This window comes from Numenius arquata, chromosome 6 (assembly GCF_964106895.1).
Source record: "Numenius arquata chromosome 6, bNumArq3.hap1.1, whole genome shotgun sequence".
NCBI classification, from domain to species: domain Eukaryota; kingdom Metazoa; phylum Chordata; class Aves; order Charadriiformes; family Scolopacidae; genus Numenius; species Numenius arquata.
In genome coordinates, this window is record NC_133581.1 from 29,658,982 (window position 1) to 29,685,251 (window position 26,270).

A 26,270-nucleotide genomic window follows, 5' to 3' on the forward strand; every position below is an offset into this window, starting at 1 on the left:
AGTTAAACTGAGCAGAAATAATTCCTATTTGTGCATTAACACCTCACAGAAGTGAGGCAAACCACATGAATGTGTACCTTTCATCATGCTGTGAGCTAGCACGTTTCCTTTGCATAAGGTAGGAGCAGGCAACCAGTCTCTTAAAACAAGATTAGTTCCCAACCTTTAGACTAGCTACACCGAGTTCAAAATAAACAAACCTGAGAATGAGCTATTATTCCTCTGCAGATAAGTATTATTAATGCTGCTTGGTTTACTCTCCATGTACTTAGCCCAAAAGAAGCAGAATTCCACCCACCCTTGCTCCAAGACACAAACTACCAGTGCAGGGACCTTTTCTGGCAGGATACAACACAGATCTATACCCACAGCTACATGGGAGGAATTCTTGCTAACTGCACCGCAGCACTACCAAGGTTTTGGAAACCTTCAGTTTTGGTTCCTCAAAGTCCAAGAACTGGCAGGAAAAGAGTAGGGAAGAAAGCTAGAAAAAGAGAGACATCTGCCCCAGATTGCCTTCCAAAAATGGTGTCTTCTACTCTCGTGGTTTGGAAATGTATTGCACTTCTCTCATAGACACAGAGCATTCCTGGACAACAAAAAATTTGGTTCCTTTTTGGTTAAATTGAAACACGGAGGCAAGATTGCACAGGCTAGGGAATCGAGGCGTTGTTGTTATGTTACCTCCAGGCTACACTTGAAACATTCCAGTCAGATATTGTTTCCCTTAAGATGATTTTATAGAGTGGTTTTAAATCTAAAGGGCAAGCTCAACAAAAGTGTCATTAAATACGTTCATTTCGATCTACTTTCACCTGTTACTGACAGACAGCTCAGCTACACACTTCATCTTGGACTTTCAGCATCCTCCAAGCATGGGCTACGAGCACCAAAGAAGCATAGAACTGTCTAGGTTGGAAGGGACCTTTAAGACTGTCTAGTCCAACCATCAACTTAACTCTGATAAAAGCCATCACTAAACCATAGCTCTAAGCACTACGTCTACCCATCTTTTAAATACATCCAGGGATGGTGCCTCAACCACTTCCCTGGGCAGGCCATTCCAATGCTTAATAACCCTTTCAGTGTAAAGATTTTTCCTAATATCCAACCTGAACCTCCCCTGGCACAACTTGAGGCCAATTCTTCTTGTCCTATCACCTGTTTCTTGGGAGAAGAGACTGATCCCCACCCCACTACAACCTCCTTTCAGGTATTTGCAGAGAGCGATAAGGTCCCCCTCAGCCTCCTTTTCTCCAGGCTGAACAACCCCAGATCCATCAGCTGCCCCCTCACAAGACTTGTGCTCCAGACCCCTTACCAGCCTCGTTGCCCTTCTCTGGACACACTCCAGCACCTCAATGTCCTTCCTCTAGCGAGGGGCCCAGAACTGGACACAGTACTCAAGGTGGGGTGTCACCACTGGCAAGTACAGGGGTACAACTCTTTCTTGCCCTGGGGCTGCCCGTACCCCACTCACTGTCTGCCTTTCAACCAAGAAACCATGCACTCACAGGGGCAGTGACACCCACCTAAAAACCTATGCTGCACCCAGCTCAAGTGGCCACCTTTGTGCCACCACCTTTTCCCTGCTGCATCCAGTGGGAGCAGAACCTGGGATGAAGGAGAGCAAGAAGGCGTCCACAGGAGGGCTGGGAAGGACAACGCTCTTCTCTGGCGTGCTAGCAGAACCACATAAAAGACTAGAAATGTTCCGTTACAAACAAAACCTTTGCTGAAGAAAAGACATCTCAAATTCAATAAATTTGCTTTCGCTCATTTTTACTGCACGTCGCAATCCAGGATCACTGTAAGCAGCACGTGTTGGACTGCTGCGATCCAAATCATTTTCCAAGTACTACAGGGATTAGGCACACGTGAACCAGAAGGGAAAAACACCCCAAACCCATTGCACATGAGAAAAATAAGGTCTGACTTCCATTTCAGGGAATATTAATAACTGAAATTGTTAACAACTGACGGACAAAAAGACTGTTCTGCTTCCTGCTGGCTTAACTGCTTCTAGGCGAAACTATGATTACTGCTAATAAGCCTAGAAATCAAATAAGCCTTAACAATACAGAACAGCAAGGTACAGAATAACTACGTTTTTTACCCAGAATGGACTCCTGGAACCGAAAATAACAGCGGGGAGGTTGCTTGAAAGAGCCGAGTGAAATCTGCATTTGCCATTTGTGAAGCAAGTGACTTTGTACACGAGGAAAGCCATTTCGACGTATTTCAGGTCCTCCAAAATCAGCTCACTTGGCCTTATTAACTGTATTGGTAAAAACAAATGGGGAAAGGACTTTGGTAATGGGAGAAGAAAAGTCAGAATTACTCCAAGCAGCCCCTATACCCATTTTAGGAGTCTATACATTAAGTCTCAGTCCTTATATCTGGTCTGCAGCCAGCGGCAATCTGCCCAGTCGCTCCTGGGTGCCACGGGCCGTTCGGCTGGGACTCTCGATTCTGACAGTGTTACAGGACCTGATGCCTATGAAACACAAAGAGTCCTGTGATGCTTCTTTGGAAGACCAAAGATGACACAAGGACAGTATAGCTACTTCAAATTATTTCTCCCATCACCCGCCCTATTAAAATGATTTTCTTTCATTCTGAAAGATCTTAAGAACGTATTGAATTTCTCAGCCAAAATCCTGAGGAAAAGCTTGTGACTTTAATGGATTTACATTTTTTCCCTGAAATGGAGATTTGTGTAGCATTGTACATGGCAGCTCCAACAGAGGGAAAAAGACATTTAGGTCAGACCCCTACCACAGGTCAGATCCAATTTCCATACATGACAAAGACAACCTTAGCTCTTAAGTGCTGCTTGAAAGTTTCATAGCAAATAACCTACACCACTGCTTCACTGGAAAACATTACGAAGCTCTGGAACTCCCCAGCAGATGCAGATGTTTTGTAGAGACAGAGAATCTACAGATTAAACTACAGAGTGTGGTTTTGTCACTAAACACGAGGGGCTGAACAGGGCTCTCCTTTTTTCTTTGTAACTACAACTTAATTCGTATTCCCCTACTAAAAGGATTGCAGTAAAACTCTATATAATGAAAGGACACAATTAAGTCACTTCACATTAAGCGCAAAAAAGTCATAATTTGATAATGATCCACTAATTTCAGCAAGATAAGACACTAATCACTTACGGAAATCAAATTTGCACTGGTAATGCAGTGACTGGACCATGCAGAAGCAATTCAGAGATATTCATTAACTCTGCTCCCATATGCCATCAAATCCCAGCGTGTTTCTGGCAGAGATGCTCCAAGGCTGGGAGGACATCACATCACCTCCTGCTCAATTTCTGTCATGTGCCCCTGTACCAGGAAAGGCAAGATTCTGGATTCACAAAAATCATACTTATTTTACAGATTTCCAGCCAGACAAGTACTTGTGTCTGGCAATTCAAAGGAAACTTGCTTGCTGGAAGCTGAGCACCAACACTGAACCTAATACAATTAAGTCTGAGGATGAATTAAGAGAAATGAAAACACTAATCACTAACCTATCCCTGCCTCAATTGTTTTTATTTTACATCGTTGTCTATGCCCAAAATAAATGACGGCCATACAATAAAGTGGATTTTTAAAAATTTCTTAGTTGAAAGAATTATCTGTGTATATCTATAATAATTCTAATCGATACCAAACAGCTACTTAATCCTATGCAACTCCCCTGAGGAAAGGACTGAAGGACAACGAGGTCTTCTTTGGTTCTGTTCAACACCACCAGGTGGCAATAGCAGCCCAGCTAACCCAGCCAACAGCGAGACAGCTGTAGGAACTGCTTATTATTATTCTTTTCCCTTTCACTCAGCCCTATCCCGAGCTTTTTTAAACTTGCTAGCCGTTCAATTCAGCATCAGACTAACCATATATAATAAAAAGAGCCCCCACTTCTATCCCTATTTAATTAGAGAGTCTTAAAGATTGAGTCGAACGTAAGCAGCTCCCAAGAATCCAGAAATGATCCCTTCCAGCTTTGCAAATCCTGCTTTTTCTGTGAAGAAAGGCACAGCTGCCTCATGCAGGCTACCCATTATACTCACTCACTTCTGCAAACCAACCAACCCCTCTTCGGTGTATTTTGGTTCAAAGAAGGAACGATGTGCCCCTGAATCTCCCATTACCTGTAGGCCACTTCATTATTTTCTGCTATCACAGGACACTATTACTTCTGTTTGGTAACTTGATGGAACTTCCTTTTGAAATGATGCCATATATTCTCACGTAATAGCACGCAACACACTACTAATTCACTATCCAAACACTGCATATGTGCCCCAAACCATATGATATCTGGAAAAAGCAGAAAAAGAAGATGCTTTTTGATGAGCAGAGAGTGATAGAAATACACCAGGCATGTATTTGGACAGAAAGCTAGATCAAAAAGGGTGCTCATATTCCTCAGCTTTCAATATGTTTTCTTATATAAGTGAGTTAGGACTTGATGGTCTTATTTTACCAATTATTTTGTTAAAGTTTGATCAAGAGGCAGAGGTGCTTTGGTGTATGGAAATTAATTCCCATTGCAAACACAAGTATAGTTGCAGGCATCACACTAGATTATTATGCTGTAAATCAAAAAGCAACCTACCCTCATCCAGAACTACAGTTTCTAAACTTCTTGGGCAGTTTAGTAAACAAATCTGTGGGGTTTCTTTTAAAGTGAGTTGCAGAATTCCCAGGTAAATTCTTATATAAAGTTACATCTCTCATCTGACCTCACCAGTATCCCATTTGGAAGTACAATAAGGTAGGCAAAAATCATAGTCATTGATCTACATCTGCTTTTCAGACTTACTTCCAGGCTGATCCTGAGGGCTGAATGACTGCAGAGGGCTAGTAACTCCCAACTCCAGCACCACCAAGAGCAGCCCGGCACCCCTCTGCCTGCCAGTCACGCTGCTGGCCTGCACGGATCAACTCATTGACCCAGTCAAGAGACATTTTATACAATCCCAAAGCAGACCCTGGATAATTTGCATTCTAACCGCTGTTATCTACTAAGATTTTTCTGTTAAATGAGCTGGATTAACACCCACATCTCTTTCCACACCAGCTATGGGTCCCCATCAGGGGTTAGGAGTCATTCCTGAGCTGAATTAGAGAAAGGGTTGTAACAAAATAGATCAACAACTAATCATTTTAAATTGGCTATCTGACAGTCCGGCCCAAACCATGACACCATCTCTCTCCGTGTTGTTGCACCTACAAGATATTAACTGATTTAGATGCACATGATAAACCATAAAGCCCCACCAGTTCTACACAGCACAATGATCTAGAAGAGAACCCAGATCCTGGTCCCCCTCTGGAACAAACACCTACCTGAAGCCTCTTACTTCTTCCAGCACAAGAACATGCTCTACTCAGACTTTCCCTGCTGTAGAGATGCACTGGGAAGCAGCAGGGAGGAACCCAGCTCCCATGGGCAGCTTCTTAAGGCTGATAAGCAACAGCTGCCAGTCCCACCCAGTGTAATCTGGAAAAGCTGAGTTAGCTGACTGGGAGGGAAGGAGAAGGAGCCAGCTGCAAAACGTTAAGGGATGTCCACTAAATGGGGGAGGGCTCAAGGCATTAACACTTTATCAAAAGTCTTATCCCAAGACTGGGAAAGGAAATGTGACTGCAGACACCAGAAGGTGGTAGAAGAAAAGGAGGAAAAGGAATTACATTTTCTCGGCTTCGACCCACCACTGTAGGCTTCTAAAACTGAGCACGTTCATCCTTAGGATGCAAAGAATTTATCTATGCAGATGGAAAGCCACTGGATAGATTATAATCTGGTGGGCAGAACTCATTGCCACCTTCTTGTCAGAGGAACAGCTGTTGTCCTGAGTTGCTTTGGTCTTTAAAACCAGTTCCAGTATTGTCTGCAGTTTTATTCATAAAGCTAATTTATGACTTTAACTGCAACATATATTCTAGCTCCTTCAGAATTTAAAATAGGAAATCAGAATATGAAATTACCCACTGACTCTAGCTGCGATATGCTTGTTATTTCACACTCTCCCCCACACTCTTTGGAAATTCAGTTCCAATATGACAACTTGAAAATTAGTTTTAATCACAACTAATACATGGAGGGTTTTTTTTCCCCTCTCTTTTTGTCCCTTGCATTTCATAAGCACTGAAAACCGTGATGTGTAGAGTGGCAGAAGGCGAGTCAAATACCTCCTGAAGGTACTCCAAAGCACCACACATCCCAGCGACAGGTTGCCAAGCTCTGCAAAACAAAACCAGACACTGAAAAACCCAAAACACACTTTAATCTGAACTATTCAGCCTCAGGCCTGCCACTGCAGCTATTCACAGCATCCACTAATACCTCCGTGCCATTTCTAAGCTAGAGGGCCGATGTTTTCCGTTCGGCCTCCCGAATGGAAGTGATGCAATGCGGTATAACCAGCTGGACCTCCGCATAAAAAGACCACATAAGTAGGGTTTCGCTCTGTGTTCCAACTGGTAAAATTTGCAAAGCTAAACACAAAGTCAACCTGCCGCACAGAGCAATACGGTAGCTCTGGTTCTCTAGAAACGAAGCTATTTTTAAACGGCAGTAGCAATGTGAACTGCATAAATTAGCATAATTTCAGCCTTCACAGATAGTTCTCAGTTGACTGTGTTACATGCTACGAATTAACACTCTGCAGATTCCTTGCTTCTACTTATGCGGTCAATCATGCAATTCATGGGGCTTAAAATCCCCTTTTCCAGTCCTCCAAAATCTCAACGGCCTTTTTTTTTTTTTTTTTTTTTTCCCCTTTAACACTCCTCTTTTCCTTTTTCAGAGCGCTCCTATCAAAGGCTGGGGTTTCATTACAAATCTCACAAGGTCTTCATATGTAACTGGTGGTTATGTGGCTTCCTAATTGCAGGACATCCTACTATTTTCTTTGCTGGTGATTTTCTTCTTGTGGGCAGATGGCATCGAAGTGGAGTGCAGATGGTAACCCACAGCCCACAAACTCCTCATTATAATTTGAAATAGTGTGTGCAGCTCTTCGATTCTTATCTTCTCTTTAAATTATTTTCAGCATTAAAGGATATATCACTGTTTCCAGAAAGCACAGCCAAAAAAGTAATGATACCTGTTATAGTTGAGAACCTTCTCCTAACAAACAGGTATCGATGTGCCTTCTATCTTCACAAGTTTTATTAAAATCCATAAATCATTAGTGGAAAGGATTTTAAATCAAGTATCTCTTGCTTTGATTCAAGGATTACCTTAAGGAAAAAAAAAAAATCAAGGATAAGGAAAAAGCAGTTCAGACTGAAGCATGAAGGCTTAAGAGTCACACAGTTAGCTGTTTAAGGTAATTTCACGGCTTCAGGTATCACTTTACCTGAGCTGCTTGGAATTATAATGGATTTATCTCCACAGAACACCTGTGAGATAAGGGAGTTGCTGCTGACAAACTGCAGCAGGCAGCAATGAGATGGCTTCTCTGAAGCCAGGCTGGTGCCCTGTGGGTCTTCAGGGCTCCCATACTCACCACTTCATCCTCCTTGGCCTCTGACGGCCAAAACCCTTCTTGGCAGGAAGGCACAGCTCAAAAAGAAGGTGCCATAAAAACTAGTCTTATCATTCTTTCAAGCTTTTTCACAGCATGTCCAGTCTGGTGGAACTGGCTTTCCTAACCTTTTGACCAGTTGGAAAAGTCCTAAAAACAGCAAGTTAAAAATATCTGTGGTGGAAAATAGCAAGGAATGAAATACTAAGCATTAGAGATCAAGCCTAGATCCCTGAAAAGTTTGTATTAATCAATGGAAAAGCATTAAAATAAACAAACTTGTCCCTTAGTTATAAAAAGAAAACAAACAATACTGAAAACATCCAAGCAACTTGGTCGATGAGGATTTACAGAATCACAGAATCTTCATGGTTGGAAAGGACCTCTGAGATCACCCAGTCCAACCACACACACACAAAAGACCCCCACAATCTCGGGCACTAGAGCATGCCCTGAAGTGCCACGTCTACATGTTTCTTAAATACCTCCACGGATGGTGACTCCACCACCTCCCTGGGCAGGCTGTTCCAGTGCCTGACCACCCTCTCAGTAAAGTCATTCTTCCTAATATCTAATCTAAACCTCCCCAGCCACAACTTCAGACCATTTCCTCTGGTCCTGTCATTATTCCCTTGGGAGAAGAGGCCAACACCCACCTCTCTACACCCTCCTTTCAGGGAGTTGTAGAGGGCAATGAGGTCCCCCCTCAGCCTCCTCCAAACTAAACATGCCCAGTTCCCTCAGCCTCTCCTCCTATGACTTGTTCTCTAGACCCCTCACCAGCTTGGTGGCTCTCCTCTGGACACGCTCCAGCAGCTCAATGTCCTTCCTGTAGTGAGGGGCCCAGAACTGAACACAGCACTCGAGGTGAGGCCTCACCAGTGCCAAGTTGTCCTGGGTTGAGAGACACAGGACTAGCTTTTCTTCTAATGCTGGGAAAAATTGCACTTTTAGAAGACTCTAGTGTCTGAATTTGTGAAAATATTTACTTTATAGCCAGCCGGGCTCTGTGGGATTCAAGGTTTTAGTGTTTTCGAACCTCGCCAGGGGCAGGGACAAGGAGGAGCAAGGCCTGGGCATTTGACCCAGGCTGGCCAACAGGATTATTTCATACCACGAACGTCACATTCAATATAAATTAGAAAAGTTTGCTGCGTAGCTCTCTCTCTCCCTTGATGGCGGCGGTCCAGACAACTCCTTGCCCCGGTGCCGGAGCCCTGAGGCCTTCCCTTCCTCCTGAAGCCATTGCGCTCCCAGTGTCCACCATTTGCTGTCCCTGCTGGGAGCGCACAGCTTCCTACTGAGAGAACTGGCTGAGTATGATTCCTGTATATCTTATATCAGTATCGGGATTAATACTGGTTCTTTAGTATTATTGTTAATTATTTAGTCTATTAAATCTATTTATATTTCAACCCTTGTGTTTCTTTGTGTTCCCCGATTCCCCTTTCTGGGTGGGGAGGGGTCATCGGGTGATAGAATAATTGTCTAACGACAATAGATTGTTATGGGTTCTCTCAAACCATGAGTACAGAGGCACCATCACTTCCCTGCTCCTGCTGGCCACGCTATTCCTGATACAAGCCAGGATGCCGTTGGCCTAACTCACAGTCAGCTCTCACACACAGCGTCAATGACAAGTTGGCTGATTTGCTCCTGTTCCAGAAGCCCAGAGTCACGACTTGGTAAACACAACGAGCATTATTTGTTTGAAGTTTTGACCTGGTGTCTGAGAACCAATTACAAATCCACACTATTCTACCCCAGCTATAGCAGCACCTTCTAAATTGCCTCACAAAATGGTTTCTAGTTATTTAATGGATGGATACATGTTGCTTAGCTAAATTCACTGCCTTTAAGAGTAACCATCCGTGAGCCTTTTCCTCAAATAGCTGAAATTATTTGGTATTCCACATCCAAAACATTCACATGTTCAACCGAGTTATGGTATAAATACACTACCACGTAAATAATTTGACTATGTAATACAGGGCCATAATCTTCCACAGCACGCAGGCCTGCTAACGATCTTACACGTGGACAACACAAGATGAAATAATGAAGTATTTCATCACTGAGGGCAATTTATCTTGTCTACGTTCCTAGAGGAAGATTATAGGACGTCATCTTCTTAGCAGTTTCCCTTTCACAACAAAAAAGACAATAATCTGTTTTCATTAGGGAAGACTTGGCCTTTCTGTTGTACTGACGTGACTTTCATGTCCTATACACCAAATACAGCACTGATGTCAATTGAATAACTACATGGTATCTTCTAACACAAAGGTTTATAAAGGGTAACAGAAGGACTTAAATTTCAAAATGCAATATTGAAGGATTTACACGTCAAAAGAACGGAACAGATACCTGCTCTCTCTAGCTTAACGACTTGTGCTTCAAATTAATGATGGTCTTCAGAGCTGACCATTTGAAACTGCTGTTCCATGAGAAGAAACCGCAGCTCAAGTCGTGACTTGAGAGGTTAAAAAATTTCCAGAGTTCACCCAAAGGCATGATCAGAGCTCTGTAGCACAAGGCCCATCGCCTGCGGAAAGTCAAGAGAATTTTGGCAGAGGATGAGATCCTGTGCCAGCATTTCTGACGCAGTAAGAGTGACTGTATCACACATCTGTTCCTCTGTGAGCAGCTGAATCTGCCTGTGACAAGGTCAATTTTGAGAAGGGTGGGTATTAAAAGATTATGCTCCCTCCATCCTCTCACTCAGGCTGCGCTAATTATTTCAGGGGAGCGCCAGAATTCTTTGAGTCTCCAACTCTTCTTTCCCTCGCAAGGTGACTCTGGCTGCTGGCACAGCACCCAGAGGGATGGCATGGCACGTCCTAATTCCATAAATGTGGAATTAGACATTTTCAACCTTGAAATTTCACCCTAAGAAATTGAGTATGCAGTAATCCATGTAATCCAGGCCTCTACACCTGTCCCTCTTCCAACTAATCTCACCATCCTTCATCATGTCACATCTTAATTTAGAGTCCTATCTGCTAAGGTCACTGTTAAGTGGACGCTCAAGAAATTGCAGCAAGTATTTGTCACATGGTGGGACCAATTTCTTCCTTTGTGAGCTCTGCGAGATACAAAAATATCTTCGAAGAGCAAAGCCCTTCCCCAGCAACGTGCAAATAATCTCTACAAATGTTCTGGGAAGCAGTGAAGAGAGGCAATAAATAAATAAATAAATAGACGTAGTGTAGCCCTGGATAATGCGATCTGCCGGTATTAAAGTTTTCTCCTGAAGGAGTTAAGTATATACCAGCTGCTCTACATTAAACCGAGCTGGCATTTTAAATCATGCAAATTAAGCTGAGCTACCATCCATTTCAGCCCAGCATTTAGCAGCATCACTGTAAGTGATGCAAAGTACTGGCCAAACCAAGCCCTGCCATTTCAGCTGCTGTGGGAAAAGAAAGGAGGAGGGAGGGTAACGGCAGGGAGTGATGCTGCAGCTATTCACAAGATGGTTTACAAGAGACTCCTTCCACCATAGGTATTGTTCGCACCTGCATGGAAAGCCCGAGGCTTTTCCTTGTTGAAAATCCATTTATATAAGCTGCTAAGAACCACTGCAAAATTATCTAAAATTAAATGATTTGCCAGCAGAACACTGAACTTTCAAATCTCTCTTTGCCTAATGCTGCATAATAAACACTGAGTGGATCTGACGGGCCATCAGCTCAGAAATGCTGACACAGCAGCCTACAGGGAGCTGAGGGTGGCATCAGTCCCCACCATAAAGTCTCACACCAACGGACCTTTCTCAGTCTATGATGATAATAGATAAAAATTTGCGCTTGTTCAATGCAAACCCCATTTTCTGCTGAATTTCAGAGAGCTCAGGAGGCAATAAAGAGGACTAAATCTTACCTAGTTCACATTGTTGTGGCCAAGAGATAAGTTTCAGCACAAATCTGAAACTGTGTATGGGACAGCAAAGGATCTGCTATTGAGTAGTCTAGGAGCTTTGCAGACTGGTTTTTTGATTGCAGGTGCTTTCATATGCCTTTTTTCCCCTTCTGCTCCTTTTTTTCAAGTGCCTGCTGCAGTGAGTAACCTGCTCGACAAGGGGAAGCTGGGATTGATTCTTGTCTTACAAATAAGATACTGCTGCCTTGCTATCCAACCCCATAAACCAAACCACCGGTGGGTATGACTCAGGGACATTACAACCCAGTGCCCAATACTGCATATGCACCACAACTCGTGTCACCTCCAGGAGGGTTGCTCTTCCAAGTCTCCCCACCATATTATGGCTTCCAAGCCATAATACAACCCACAACAGGAGCATATTCTTCAGGATCCCAAAAGCGATCCGTGGCAGAGGCAACTGAAAGCCCACTATAGGACCTTCACTGACCGCCCAACATCTGAGGCTTGGGAAGACGGTGGAAAGGACAGGACACACTAGTTAGACCTGGGTCCCCTTCATGGCCTGGGGTCTCCTCCGGAGCCTGGGGTCCCTCTGTGCTTCCCTCTGCCTCCCTTGGCCACTGGATCCCAAAGGCAAACATCTCACAGAAAGGCACTGCACCTCCACACGTATCCAGTATTCACAGTGTTTCCCATTGCCTGGCACCACAATGAGAAGCCACCACAGCAAAAAAAGGAAATCCTAGCTTAGTCTCACTTGCAGAAGATGCTTCCATCATTAAATTTTAATTGCATGACATTTTAATTCATAAACAGATCCTCTTTCAAATTTTTCTGCTCCTTATGACAACGAGATTTCCTTTCACCAGTTTGGAATCTAAGTATTAAATCCTGTAAAACGAATCGCTCCATGTAGTCCAAACCTTAACAGGTAAAAGACAGAAAGGAGACCTCTTATAGGTGACCAGAAGGAATCTCCATTGCTGCAGTGAGGGAAGTTTGTATCTGACTGCTTGGAAACAGGATCCTAGGCAACCACTGCTCTTCCTGCTTGAAAAGCAGAAACTGGTTTTGTTTTGTAAATTAAAGCAAATTCATTAGAATTCCCCTGGTGAGGTTGTGTAGGGATAAATAGGACGCTGCTGCCTCCCCTTTCCAGCTCCACGCTAGAGGACAGGCACCTTTTTGCCAGCTTTCCTTGGCAGTGCTCGTTTGGCACATTACCCTGGAGGATCGGACTCCTGTGTGCGCTAGAGCCCGTCTCGGAGGAGTAAGATGTAGAAATGCTGAAAATAATCCTTCCCAAAATAATCCGTCCCAGTTAAGGCACAGACAAGTCTGGAATAGTATGGCCATCCTGAGAAGCAGACTGGCCCGTGGTTATTGAGCAAGAAAAAAGAAACCTATTTCTGAGCTATTGCTTCAAATGGCCAATGCACATTTGATCTTGAAACACACATGACATTTCAAAAATCAGTTTTGAAGACTTAACTACCCATAAGACTCTTTGAAATGAAGAATAATTTACAACAGAATCAAATTTGTCTTACCAGACCAATCCATTAATTATTTTTTCCACCAGCTATATTCCAAGCTGCACACTGATCTCGGTGGATGGGAATGTGTCCGCTACATCTGTTCCGGGCCTTTAGCTTCTGACACACACGTAAAAATGCTGTTCTCGCATTACATTTCTCTAAGAAAAATATAACTTTGCGTTATGCTACATTGGCTAAGGAGGATTTCTGACTCCAAAAGACACAATGTGAATCTTTGTATCTGCTTGATCTTACAATACTATGCCTGGTAGTTGTCTACCTAACTAGGGGAAGTAAATTTGCTAGACCCCTTCTACAAGTTGATCAGAAATGACCTCCTGGTAATTAATGTCATAATCTGAGAAACAGCCAAAATAGTTATGATGTGGAAAGACAGCTCTGTTATCTAAAAATACTTGTCCAAAAGCAGTATTTAGCTTATCAGTACTAAAGTTACCTGTAGTTTCTTAACAGCGGACACGGTTCAAGTGGACATGGCTAAAGGAAAAGGAACCCGCCTCTAAATATTTGTTTCAAGATATACAAGTTTAACAAAGTCTCAGCGTCCATAGTCACCATAAAATGTTGGTACACAAGCTAGATCAGCAACATGAAATCCCACCAGGGTATTCATTTTGTTCTACCAATGGGCAAGTACATAGAATTAATCCATGGCAGAAAAATACAGTATAAAAATAATTCCTGGTCAGCACTTTCAGTAGAAGATTGGTGATCCTATCAGGGAAGATTCACCTCATCTCATGAAGCAGCATATCTAAGAACCCTTCCTTCCACCACCCAACGCATGGAGGGAGAAGTACCTTGACCTTCACTCCTGTGAGCTCCCAGAGCTTGAAGGAAGGACTAATAGTATTTAGTACTTTCACCAATAGACCAGCTTCCACTTTCAAAGAAAATGCCAACGAATCTATCAACTTATTGCCCAAGAATTCATGTTTCAGAGACTTGACCACGTTCTCTTGTCAGGCATAACACTATCGCTACCAAACCAATACTTGCCAATCCCTAGTTCCTTGGTCTCTACAGTCCGTAAGTTTTCCTTCTTGCTCGTATAAAATAAAATCTCAGCAACTACTATTGGAAAGTAGTCCAGGGACTCTCTTTACAGCTACTAGTTCTGCCAACACAGCCCTGCTACTGTCTGCTACCTACAGGCAACCCTGAAGTCTACACCATAAACATGAACCCAACGCTACACGCTTTTGGATTATATCATGGTGGTCATTACGTAAAGGACCAGACAGAAGTGTCCTGGTTTGAGGTAAAACAGAACTAATTTTCTGTTCAGTAATTTTTCCTTGTTAGCTGGGCCTCTTCTAACTAACTAAACTCTGAAATTAACGGCATATTGTTCAGAAACTGCTCGCTCTCATAGTGATAAGACCTGATAATACCAAGGAATGGTATGCAGAGAGGCCCTTGCTTATACTTATTGCTATAACAACCAAGGTCAGGTAAATTTGTTATTTGCCCCGTTGGAGGGCCGGAAGCGGAAAAGCGTAGAGGGGTCACACCTGTAGGGAGGAGCGGACAGGACAGGTGACCCAAAACTGACCAACAGGGTATTCCATCCCATCTGCATCACGCTCAGTGTAAAAGCTGAGGGATCAAAGGGTCATCTCTCTTCCTTCAATGGCCGACATCTGAGGAGGACCCTGTCTGTTCGTCTGCCTTTGATCCCGATCCGAGCAATCCTGACTCCAGATCCGGAATCCAGCTCCTGTCCATCACCGAGTCCAGCCTGGGACTTTTCCCTTGTGCCTGCCGGTGACGTGATCATCACCCTGGGAGCTTGATACGGTTTTGTATATACTGTATATATATATATTTTTTTTCTTTTCTTTTTTTTTTTTTTATTTATTATTTATTATTTCATTATTTATTAATATTTTCATTAAAGTAGTTTAGTTTTTTCTAAACTCATAATTTTTTTTTTTTTTATCTCTTCCTCTCCTCTCTTTTCCTTAGAGGGGGGGGGAGGGGCCATCTGTCGCTCTGATTGGTTAATCTGGTCAAAACCACGACACAGAAGAAATGGACCGGTATTAGTGAGAAGACAGGTAAAATAAGGAGATTTAGGGACTCTTTCCAGCTATGAGAGAAAGGTTATGGCAACTTCTAGCTACAGCTGTAGAGAAAAAAGCCCCACATGCTGAGAATAGGGAGAGGACTTCAGGAAACTTTCAAGACAAGGGATGGACACGGGGTAAAATTTAAGAATAGGCCATGGGAGTAAACAAGACATTGTCAAACTATGATGGTATTACAGTCCAAAACTGACCATGCATAGGGGCAAAAGTCCTGGTAAAAGTGTATTTTGAAATCCAGAAGTTAGATATTTTTTCCTTTCATGTATTGTTTTCCCACACATTGCTTCCAATTCTAAAATAACCCCAAAGTGAAATGAAAAATAATCCAAGGATAACACACCTAAAAATACTTTCAAGAGGGGAAAAAAAAGGTGGAATCAGAGTAAGACTTCAGATCTCAGCCTGTTTTAAAATAAGTGACCTGTTTTCTCAATTATTTATTTTAATAAAGGGTTTATTTGTTTTAAGTTTTAGCATTTATTTCCATGCCTATGCTTTGCAAAACTGAAGAAACTGAGAATGTTTCCACAAACTATTTCAGCAAGAACAATTTACAGATAAAATTAGAGGCATACAAGTAAGTGCCAAGTGTTTGACTGAATTCCAGTTCTTGGTGAATGGAAAACCAGCAGCTTCCTGTTACAAAATGTACCAACAGTTCATGTCTAATAATACACATAAGATCTGACCATTTATATACTTCAAATATAGATGTTTCTAAAAATAATATTCAAGCAGGGTATTTTTAGCCAGGTAAACTTCTCAGGAGAATGAATCTGAGTTTGGTTGAGATTCTACAGTTTGCTGCAAGAAAAAAAATAAATTAATGGGTTAAATTTTAAGAGTATCTCTTGATTTATACTAGAATAAAAGTAGACAGTTAGCCCCAATGCTTAGGTAAGCAGAAAGCAAGTGGGAAAAAATGGAAGAACAGAAAACACATCCTTCCATTAAAGGCCCAACTAACACTTTATTCAAAAAAAGCATCTTCTTAACCAGCAATTATAATATTTATTCTGTGGTGCAAGTTTGGGAAGTTTACACAAAATAATTATTATTTAAATCCCTGCTAGTTACTTCCACTTCGGTAGGAAAAAGGGACTTGCAGGCTAAAAACATTAAAATACTCTACAAATTAAACGGAGATTTAAATCTAGTGGTGAGATAATCTGGAAACTGAAATTACAGAGTAGACAATGTTTCTCAAAGGAATTTTAAGAAGTAGTATCTGTCGTTCTCCTCTACTAATATCCCTGTACCTCTCCGCATCTCCAGGAGATTCCTTCAGAATAGGTTTCATATTTCATACCGCCTGATTTTCGATGAGAGTATTTTGCAGAAGACCAGAGAGTTTTACTCTACGATGAGTTCCATCAAGCATGCCAGCATGGTTTTCAGCCACTAAGAGGTGGCTGAAGTGGTGCCCGTGCTAGGTCTACAATACACACAGATGCCTTTAGCTTTCAGTTTCCTCATGTTACACTTGCTTTTTAGAACTGTTTTATTCATATTTGAACATTGAAAAATTATATATATCAGTTAGCAGTTGGATAGGTTATATATATCAGTTAGCAGTTGGATAGGTAGGAAGACTTCACGCTTTTCCGTTGAAGCCAGTTTCAGTACAAACAAGCCCCCAGCAGAGACTGAGCGTCCAACAGAACTGAAGTACAACACATGATGGGCAAAGAATCTAGGAAAAGTTAAGAAGCAAAAGTCTAAAAGCCGTCAAATACATTCACCAGTGCAGCCAGGGAGGCAGGGAGAAAAGACAGCATGAAAAACAGTATAATAATTAACCCATTTGTGGTTCGGGGACAGCTGGACCAAAGTGTCCTGCTTGGGTGCTGCCACACATCAAGTGTCAGAGCAGAAGGTGATAGAACAGGGACAAAGAAAGTGAAAGTGTTCACTGAAGAAGTGTAATTTTCTGGAGTAAGCTAACAGTTTCAAGGACAGAGGGAGAACACATGGACACCATATGCATAAGCATTTTGAACTGATTAACAAGTAGCAGCAAAGGAGAAAGATAATGCAATAGTCAGGGGACTAGCCAGTAATTTTCTGTAGCGCTGCAGACTTTATGACCTTGGGTAAGTTTCTTTGTGCCTTGCCATTCATTTGTAAAATGAGAACAATATCCCTACCTCTAAGGAGCGCTCTTAGGTTAAGTATATTAAAATTTTGAAGCCTCTTAGATAGTACCTATTAGCAGGGATCAGAGAAATAGCATAAAACAAAAAAAATAAAAGCGGAAGGAGGAAAAAAGGTCGTACTAAATGAGTGTTTCAAAAAGCTAACCATGGAGTGTAAAACCTTGAGTGAATTCAACAGCAGCATTATTAGCTCAACAATAAATATCGTTGGAAATCCCATATCGGGCAATTTGGTAGTGAAGGTACTGAACTTGGGAAGGAACGTCACACAATGACCAAACACTCTTTTACTCAAGAACTGTCCCAACTAAACTGAAATCAGAGCAAAAAACCCCACCATTTTCACTCATTATGCAGTACAATTAAAAACTGAATGGAAGTTTTAACCCAAGCGACCCTTTGCATATTCTAAACAAAATCCTAATGATGAAAGAACCTCCTGAGGTTATACTGCAACCTTACATCTTTTGTTCAAAGGCATGGCATTAAAAAAGAGTAGCTCTTTGTATTAAAAGACAGATCACTGAAACCTCCATGTTAACGATCACAACAAAACAACTTCTGGATTGTTTTCTATCTGGGAACACTTCATTTGGAACAACCCCCTACCCATTTAATATTTACTGGTATGTATCTATAAACATACTAGCAAACCATAGTAATCATAAATAGAAGAAGAATTTGTCTACTTAATAGCCTCAGATTGCTTACAGAGTGTCCAAAAAACAAATCCATCAGAAAGCAATATACAGCAAGGCTTTTTTTTGTAGGAATGTACTTAGGTACATAACTATAATTATATAAGCAAGCTCATTAATACTAATTTGAAATTATTTTATTATATATTTTGATAGCCTGAATCTATAGTTTTTATTAGATTTTTCCAACTCTTCAGTAAAATTTCTCCTTTGTACACATCCTAAACGTGATCTCATTTGGTTTCTTCCAACATCACAAAAAGCTCTCTTTGATGGTTGTTACCAGTATTACTAACCACATTTCTCATCATTTCTTTTATAATTAGCTCAGCAGTGGTGGTGAGACCAATTTTTACACCACTGAAGCAGCTCACATAATGGCATTGAAACCAGTCGATGTACATCTGACTTCAAATTGGGTCCAGATTAAGATTTGCTTGATTCCTATCCCTCCTGCAAGACGGTTCTGTAGTAAAACTGCGAAGTCCAGTGTCATGCACAAAAATGGCTAATGCATGTGAGAAAGGATGGCATAATTTCTCCGCAATATGCTATATTAAACTTTCTCTCTATGAAGCTTCACATTAGCGAGACAGTGATAGGGAGGTATAAATGCCTTCTGATAAAGTTAATTAAAATATAGAAAAGTAATTACTAATATCTGAACTATATGCATTCGTTTGGATTGCTAATGGCACGGGAATGAAGATAGTGAGGCAGAGAAGCCTCAAATAGGCTTCAATGGATTCCAAGTCACATGTGGCTCATCAAACGGTTGATGTGAGCCTAAATTTGAAGCGTGACAAAATACTGGAGCAACTTATTAACTAATCAATTTGTGAGCAGCTAGAGTACTTCCAAGGCAGCGCACAACTGACTGAAAAACTTCCTGAAATTTGTCACTAGTGTGCTACCAACCTGGGAATGGCTATCCAATAGATTTTTTGCAGGCATCTGTAATGGAGCTTCTCTACCAACTCCATTCCATACCATTGTCATTGACTTGGACTACAGAATGGCTATTAGAAAAACCCAGGGACGTTTCTAATCTCAATGGGTATTGGACACCCCAGATCTAGAACATCCCAGATGTAGATGATCTTCACGAATTGGGAAAGAAGAACTAAATCACTAGAAAAAAATCCAGTGTAAGACTAATGGGGAGATCTAGAACACCTCAGATCTAGAACGCCCAACTCGACACCATCTTCACAAACTGGGAAAGCAATGGGAAGAAAAATCTAGCTGAACAACATTGTTTTATTGCAGACAATGACATCTACCCAGATTTGAACTGAATTCTTAAAAAAAGGTCTAGGCAAACTGAAAAGAGTTAAGTAGATAGCATGGAGAGTTGTAAGAGTTCTAGAAACCCTGAGAGAAAAGGTTCAAAGAATTAGGTTTGCCTAGTGTAGAGAAAGAGAAAAGTGAGGGCAAACACGATAACACCTAGTGAGCATCTGCCTTCCATGTCCACCACTCAGCAAATGAACATTGCAAAGAAATAAGAAATCCCACCCCCAACCCCTCCCTGCCCAACATTAAGGACAGTTACAGGTAATTGCTGGATACACATATTTTAATACCAAGTCAACTTGCCTGTCAACTTGAAGCGTTCCAGTGGAAGGGTGGGACCAATGACTTAGTAAGGTCCCTGTGCTATTAGGACTGCTACAGTTACTTAAGATACAAACAGCAATTATTTTTTGGGGTTCTCCAGAGAATGAAAATCAAGAAGCTAGAGAATGCAACATAGCAGCAATAAACACAGTAATTAAAGCCATGATCTCCTTCGGTGGCTTTCACAATAACATGGCAACAGACCGTATTCCTGAAACGGTTTCTTCCTTGCATCCCACGAACAATTTTACCATGCCCTTCTAATTGGCAATGACTTCTGTCTTAAATAACTAATGCAAATTTAGTAGCCAAATACATATAACTTTTTCGGAATAACTAATAAATACCATTTTGTATATGAGAGATCACTATCTTGCTATCTACTTGACAGAAGTTTCTCTGGTAACAAAGTCAAATATTTCCAAAACAATGCTCTCTAAATATGGGTACAATTTATTGGCGGTGTTTTCAAATCAGACAAAATAAGCACCAGTGCAACAGTAGGATACTGTTGTGCACAACATAGGGAATTTAATATGGAAAAATGAATGGAGTGTGTATATCAGTAACAATAAAATAGGAATGATAGTGCCATGATTCATCGACCTAAGATTTCCGACTAGCATTTACAACGGGCTTGATGCTAAAACCCTCAGACCTTTCTTTGGAAAGTGCCTCTGAAATACTCTGAAGAATGCTTTTTATAAATTGCACAGCTTTTTAAATAACACATTGCCCTTATATGGCCTTAAGGCACAAAACTTCCAGTTACTGTAAAATCCAGCTTACACATAGAAAACCATATCAAGAAGAACAATAAAAAAAAACCAAAATATTAAGAAGTTTTCACTAATACAAAGTTTTCACTTTGTCAACTGGGACACCTTGGTTTTCAGCAGTTTTTTTAAAAATGAGTACTTTAATGAATACCACCTGCAATGCCCATGGTCTCTGAAGAATCAGGCTCAAGATAAGTATCACCTGGCACCAAAAAAAGCTCATGAACCTAGGATGGGTGTGCAAGTGGCTTGAACGATGCTCAAACAGCATTAGAACATGGTCCAGTATCTTCACATTGTGACTTCTGGAGTACACACTAGACACAGCCTCTCCTCCAGAATAATCAATAAACTAAGTCCAGGGAAAAAGGCACATAGAAATTCAAACTGGAAGTATATATACACCATGATGAGAGAGAAAAATTAAAGATACCCCATCTATCTGTTTCATCCCTCCCATAAATTCTTTCCCTGTTAGCAGATGTCCTAAACCTGAGGTCAAGTTGTTTTCTGTCCTTGTTCTGTACATGCGACTGAATTTTGTATTATGGAGTGCAAAGAGGACCAACTTGAACAGGATTAAGAGCAACTCCCTAAAATACTCCCAGAACATCCTGTGGCTTGTTGATTATGAAACCCTCCAGAGATATGATAGGAGTTAGAACTCCCTCGTGTTGAAATAGAAACTGAACTCAGATATCCCACCCTCTGAGCGAACGCTCTAACCGCTAAGCAGCTGTACAAAAGCAATGCTTCTCTGCCACTTGTGTTGAAAGTGGCCTGATATCACCTCGGGTTTTGATGGAAATAGCTTATGCCTCTAACTCCTAGAGAGAGTCTGGGGCTGCAGATTCCAAGTTCAGCCTCAGCAAGGAATACAGCACAGGTTAAATAGATTTCAGTCATTTTTGTTTCTTCTCTTTGGTTTTTCATAGCATCATAGAATGGTTAGACTTGGAAGGGACCTTAAAGATCATCGAGTTCCAACCCCCCTGCCGTGGGCAGAGACATCTCCACTAGAGCAGGTTGCTCAAAGCCCCATCCAGCCTGGGATTTTAATCCAAGTGTCACAAGCTCTCTTTAATTCTCCCTGCACCCACACGGGAGGATACTATGTCCTTCCCCGTGGGCTGCAAACTCCACGCGGGGACCAAGATCCACAAAAGATAGGTGCCAAAACATTTGGTGTCAGTCCAACTTGTGGATTTAAACTCAAAATGCCATGATAAGACTATAACTTCCCCACCTCACAGGAGAGGCCAGGTCTGGACAGCAAAATGATGAGGGCCACATTGGTACTTCAGATAAAATATCCAGAGAAGCAAGCGATCACCCTCATAGAACATGTCTATGTTTCCTGAGATATTTAGTCCTAGTGCAGTGTTTAACACTAAACCTTACTAAGCTTATCATCAGAAAGCACTTCTAGACTTGAATGTAGCTGAAGGTTTTCCAAGATGAAAACGCTTCAGGTGCTGACATGCTATCCGGCAGCTGTCCATCCATCCCGGTCCTCCTCCCTTGGGAGGGAGGGACAGTGGAAAAAGGAAAAGAACGGTGCCCTTGATACAACCCATCGGGAAAAATCTCCCTTTAGATACGGACCCACGGACCCACGTTCCAAGTGACTACCTTGAATGGCAAAACCCTGCAGGCTCATGTGGGCAGAGGGATCAAAGCTGGATCAATAAGAATAACAAAAAAGGACTATGTTTATTCAAGATAAAGGGAGAGTAAAACAAAGCTCACTGGTTCACACCTTAAAAGGTGCTGGTCATCTGCTAAGACAGCTACCCAAATGAGGTTACTCAGAATGACAAAGCTTAGGATTTCTCCCACTGCTTGAAGTTATTCAAAACTCAAAATTATCTGAAATTCTTTTGGCCCAAATTGCTCCCTGTTGAAATAAAACAAGTTAGTGTGAAGACCCTTTCACCATCAGGATATAAAAAATGGGGTTTGTTCCACATTTGCGTAAGGGTTAAAGCCACCATAGCATTCCCCTTCCTGCTGCAAACAGCTACTACCACCGGGATCTCTTTGATTATAACCTATTATAAGATGAGAAAGTATTTATTAATAACAATCACTTTTGCAGGGATGTAAATTTCTATGCAGAAACCGAGGCGTGTCTGAGAGAAAGAGCGGCACATAATGAGATTTTGCTGACATTTCATAATCACAAGAACAGACCCTAGCACAAGGGGAAATAAAAAAAAAATATAAAAATAAGAGCAGTTGCTTCTCTCTTAAGAACAAGATGCAATGCACAGGTCAGTCTGTCTGCTGCCACCACCCTGTCTCCTTTTCCTGCTCCCATTCCCTCAGGAACTGCTACAGTCATATTCGTCTGGCCCGAGCAGCCCGGTACATCACCCCGTCTACCAGCAACCCAAGTGCAGCACATCCTAAAATTCAGGGCAGGGGGCCAAACACGCCCAGTCAGTGATCGCACTTGTTTTAAGAGAATAGGGTTATGAAGGCACGGATTTACAAATCTAGATGGCAGGGATGACACATTATCCCTCGAGGAAGGAAAAGAAAAAAAAAAGAAAAAAATAAATATCTGAATATCTGTCATTATTTCCCTATCCCATTATAAATATCTACTGGGCTCAGATATCGGCAGAAGCAGCTTGGAATATTTATAGGCTTTTGCCAAAATACGTCACGCTGCTCTACGGCAATCTCGATATAACATTAAATCAATTCTGCTTGCTGCAGCAGACCATCTGCTTTCCTCGCCCCGTAGTACGCTAACACGTACTGTCTGCTCACACCGCTGCCGAGCACACCGGGGCACCAGCAGCAACCCCAGCCATGCTGGAAACGTCACTATGCTGACAAAAATCAAGCGAGCTGAAGAACAAACATTTCTCCTCCCTGTACAGGAAGCAGCACGCATAAAAACACGATAGAAAACTGATCATATATATTAAAGGGAAACCTAAAAAAATGCATATTGATAATGTGCCGCACCTGTGATGCCATGCACATGTAGTATTAGAACAGACAATTCCACTTGAGTATTCATTTCCTATATAATCTGTTTAATGCAGCTGCGCTGAGAACACCATGCATATTGCAATTCAACATTAAGCGCTGCCTCCCACTCCCTCCCCACACAACTACAAACACAAAACGTTCACACGACTAATGCTCGAATCCAGTACCTGACCAAACACATTCGTGACAACCAGCAATCTTTCCCCACCCCAGGCACGCAACCCAGCCATTACAATTAGCACCTACAGAAAGAACACAAAGAACACACCCCATAAACAACATCTCCACCGTCTCCTTTCCATAAATCCCCTAAGTTGAAGCAAAGGCATCAGAGAAGGCACCGCAGGCAGCCAGCATGCACAGCCCCATCCCTCAGCACCCCACCATCAGCTCCCACCATGCTGACCAAATTACAAAGCCACCCCGTGGTAACACATGCCGCTATGCGGAATAGAAGACATCCCACCACTGTGGACAGATGTTATTACACACACACCCCCCCACACCCCTTCTCTCACTGCCGTTCACATCACTGCTCTCCATCTCAAGAAAGCCTGCTGCACACATACAATACAGAAATAAATCCTCCTGTACACCTCCCCAACATTTGCTGCCTTCTAACCTGTGTGTCAAATCCATTTTCTACCGAGCTACTCTTCCTTGGTGGGAGTCCATCTCCTGCGCTTTCTTGTCCATTCGGTGATTTGAGAGGAATCTGGCTGGAATAGAATGGCTTCGTCACCTCCACCTTGTTCCCAAACTTCAGGTAACAGGGCTGTGGGATGGTCCTGGCCGTCGGGACATGCAGGATTGGTGCAGCGCTGTGGACGGGTTTAGGTAGTCCCGATTTCATTTTGGAGGCTACCAGGATGGCTGGCATTTTCTCTTTCTGCTTTCCTAACACGTTTCTGTCAGCAGCAGCAAGAGCAGAGACAGCAGGCAGGGAGAGAGAGAAAAGGACACGTTGGGGAAGCTGCTCTCCACTGAAGCAGCCTGGTTTAATGCAGGGATCTCCAAAACCAGCTTAGAATTTAAAACCAAAAAAAAAAAAAAAAAAAGGAAAAAAACACACCCAAACCACTTTCAGCCTAAAATATCTCCCAGCTTTATGCCAGCCTTCCACCTGTTTCCTCTAATTTTATTTTCAGTTCTTCACCACTGTCCTCCTTCCTATTTCTGCTGTTATTTAACTTGTTCCTTCCTTTCTCTGGCTGACTCCTGTAATTTTCTTCCCTGGAAAAGGGGAGACTTTCACTCCATTATCTCGTCACCGCATCTCCAAAGTGAGACAGCCTTTTGGAATTAAAAAAAAAAAAAAAAAAAAAAAAAAGGAACCTGCTGCTGCATATGCTTCCCCTTCCGTATGCACTAGAGAGCGAGCGAGTGAGCGAGCAAGCAGGATTTCCAGCTTAAGATGTCTTTCTTCAGTCTTAGCCAAGAAGCAGATGTAGCTCAGTGTGTTAATGACTGATGCCCTTGGATACCAGCCTCAGAGAATCAAGCTCCTTAAGTCTTAATAGCTGTGAACAGGACAACGATGCTGGAGCAGGAGGAGAAATGTCCACCGACTGCAACGTTAAATAAAAATATGCCAGTGGCCGCAAAATTTCCCAGCTCCCCCAATGCTGCTCATGAAAACCTGGAGGAAAAAATAAAAATTAAAAAAAAATAAAAATAAAAATCAAATCGTTCAGCTGTCAGAGGGAAGGGGAAAGCAGCCGCCACCTCATTTTCCCCTCCGGCAGTGGAGCGGGAGCATCCTGCGCCTTTCCCGGGCGCGGGGCGGCTGCTGCCCACCCGCCCCCCCTGGCACGGTGCAGGCAGGGCGGCCCCCGGATTGGCCCTGCCTGCTGGAAGCAGGAACAAAAAAAAAAAAAAAAATTAAAAAAAAAATAAAAAAAATAAATAAATCTCCCTCTCTTTTCTCTCTCCGCAGGGGGAGGAGTGGCTTCAAGTCCTGCGGCGGGCAGGGAACTCCGCGGCAAAGCGGGAGATGCGCTAGGGGCTGGACGGAAGGAGTTTTGTAGCGGTTTCTTTTTGAAATTAAAAAAAAAATAAATAAAAAAATAGCGCGCTTTCAAATAAAAACACCTGGTGATGACTCATTGTTCGTTGCTATTCGGGAAAACTCCCGCTGCCAGCATCAACAGGAATTTGAATAAGCACAGTGAGTAATCCAGCCCTATAATAGCAACACTTGGCACTTTGCTTTTAGGAGTCTTTCTTTCGGTGTCACAGGTTCCTCCTCACGCTGCTCTGCGGATACCGTGATCCGTTACAGTCCCCGGATCACTCATCCCTGCTAAGCATTACACGTTTCAGAGCCGCACATATCCCTCTTTCTGCCCCCAGAGCGCCGTCCTGGACCGTGGAGGATTATCAGCACGGAAACCCAAGGCACCGAGAGATGCCTTTGGACTCGTAAGGGGGTCTTAGCACCGGGATTTGCAGCGCCACAATATCTAATTTTCAGACAGCCAAAGGCTTTGAGTTACCACACAGGCTTCTTACATTATACACAGGGAGGAGAGGGTGCCTCAGAATAACATTCACAAAGCCAACATGAGACACGGAAGAGAAAGGTGCATTTTAAATCCCATCCTTATCACAGCCCCAGGTATCGGATTATTTCCCAAGTAGGGGCACTTCCTTCAGCTCCTGATTCTCACCTCACTCACTGCCTGCAGACCGAATCCTTACACCACCACTGGGTGGCGGGGCCAAGAGCGATCCCAGCAAGCGGAGAGAAGCGATGAACCCACCCTTGAAATATCTGAAACGCAGGCTGGGTGGGCGTCCAAGCCCCCGAGCTACTGGGCAGGACAGAGGTGGCACAGCCCCACCGCCCTTCCCCATCCAGGCTGCCAGGAGTGCTCAGAGGAGGAAGGCTGAAGCACGCCCCGCGACCCATTCCAAGGGCAGCTGGGTCCTGCCTGT

General features: G+C 42.6%; 1 protein-coding gene across 3 annotated transcripts in view; it reads right to left on the reverse strand.

Moving 5' to 3' along the window:
- The window catches only part of NAV2 (neuron navigator 2), a 245,798-nt gene extending 221,432 nt beyond the window's left edge, over positions 1-24,366 (reverse strand). For all 3 annotated transcript variants that reach the window (XM_074148517.1, XM_074148516.1, XM_074148515.1), the window contains exon 1: positions 23,956-24,366. In XM_074148517.1, the coding sequence (XP_074004618.1) occupies positions 23,956-24,213 (258 nt within the window). In that variant the 5' untranslated portion in view covers positions 24,214-24,366. The remainder of the gene's footprint in view (positions 1-23,955) is intronic.
- Between the last annotated feature and the right edge of the window lie 1,904 nt (positions 24,367-26,270).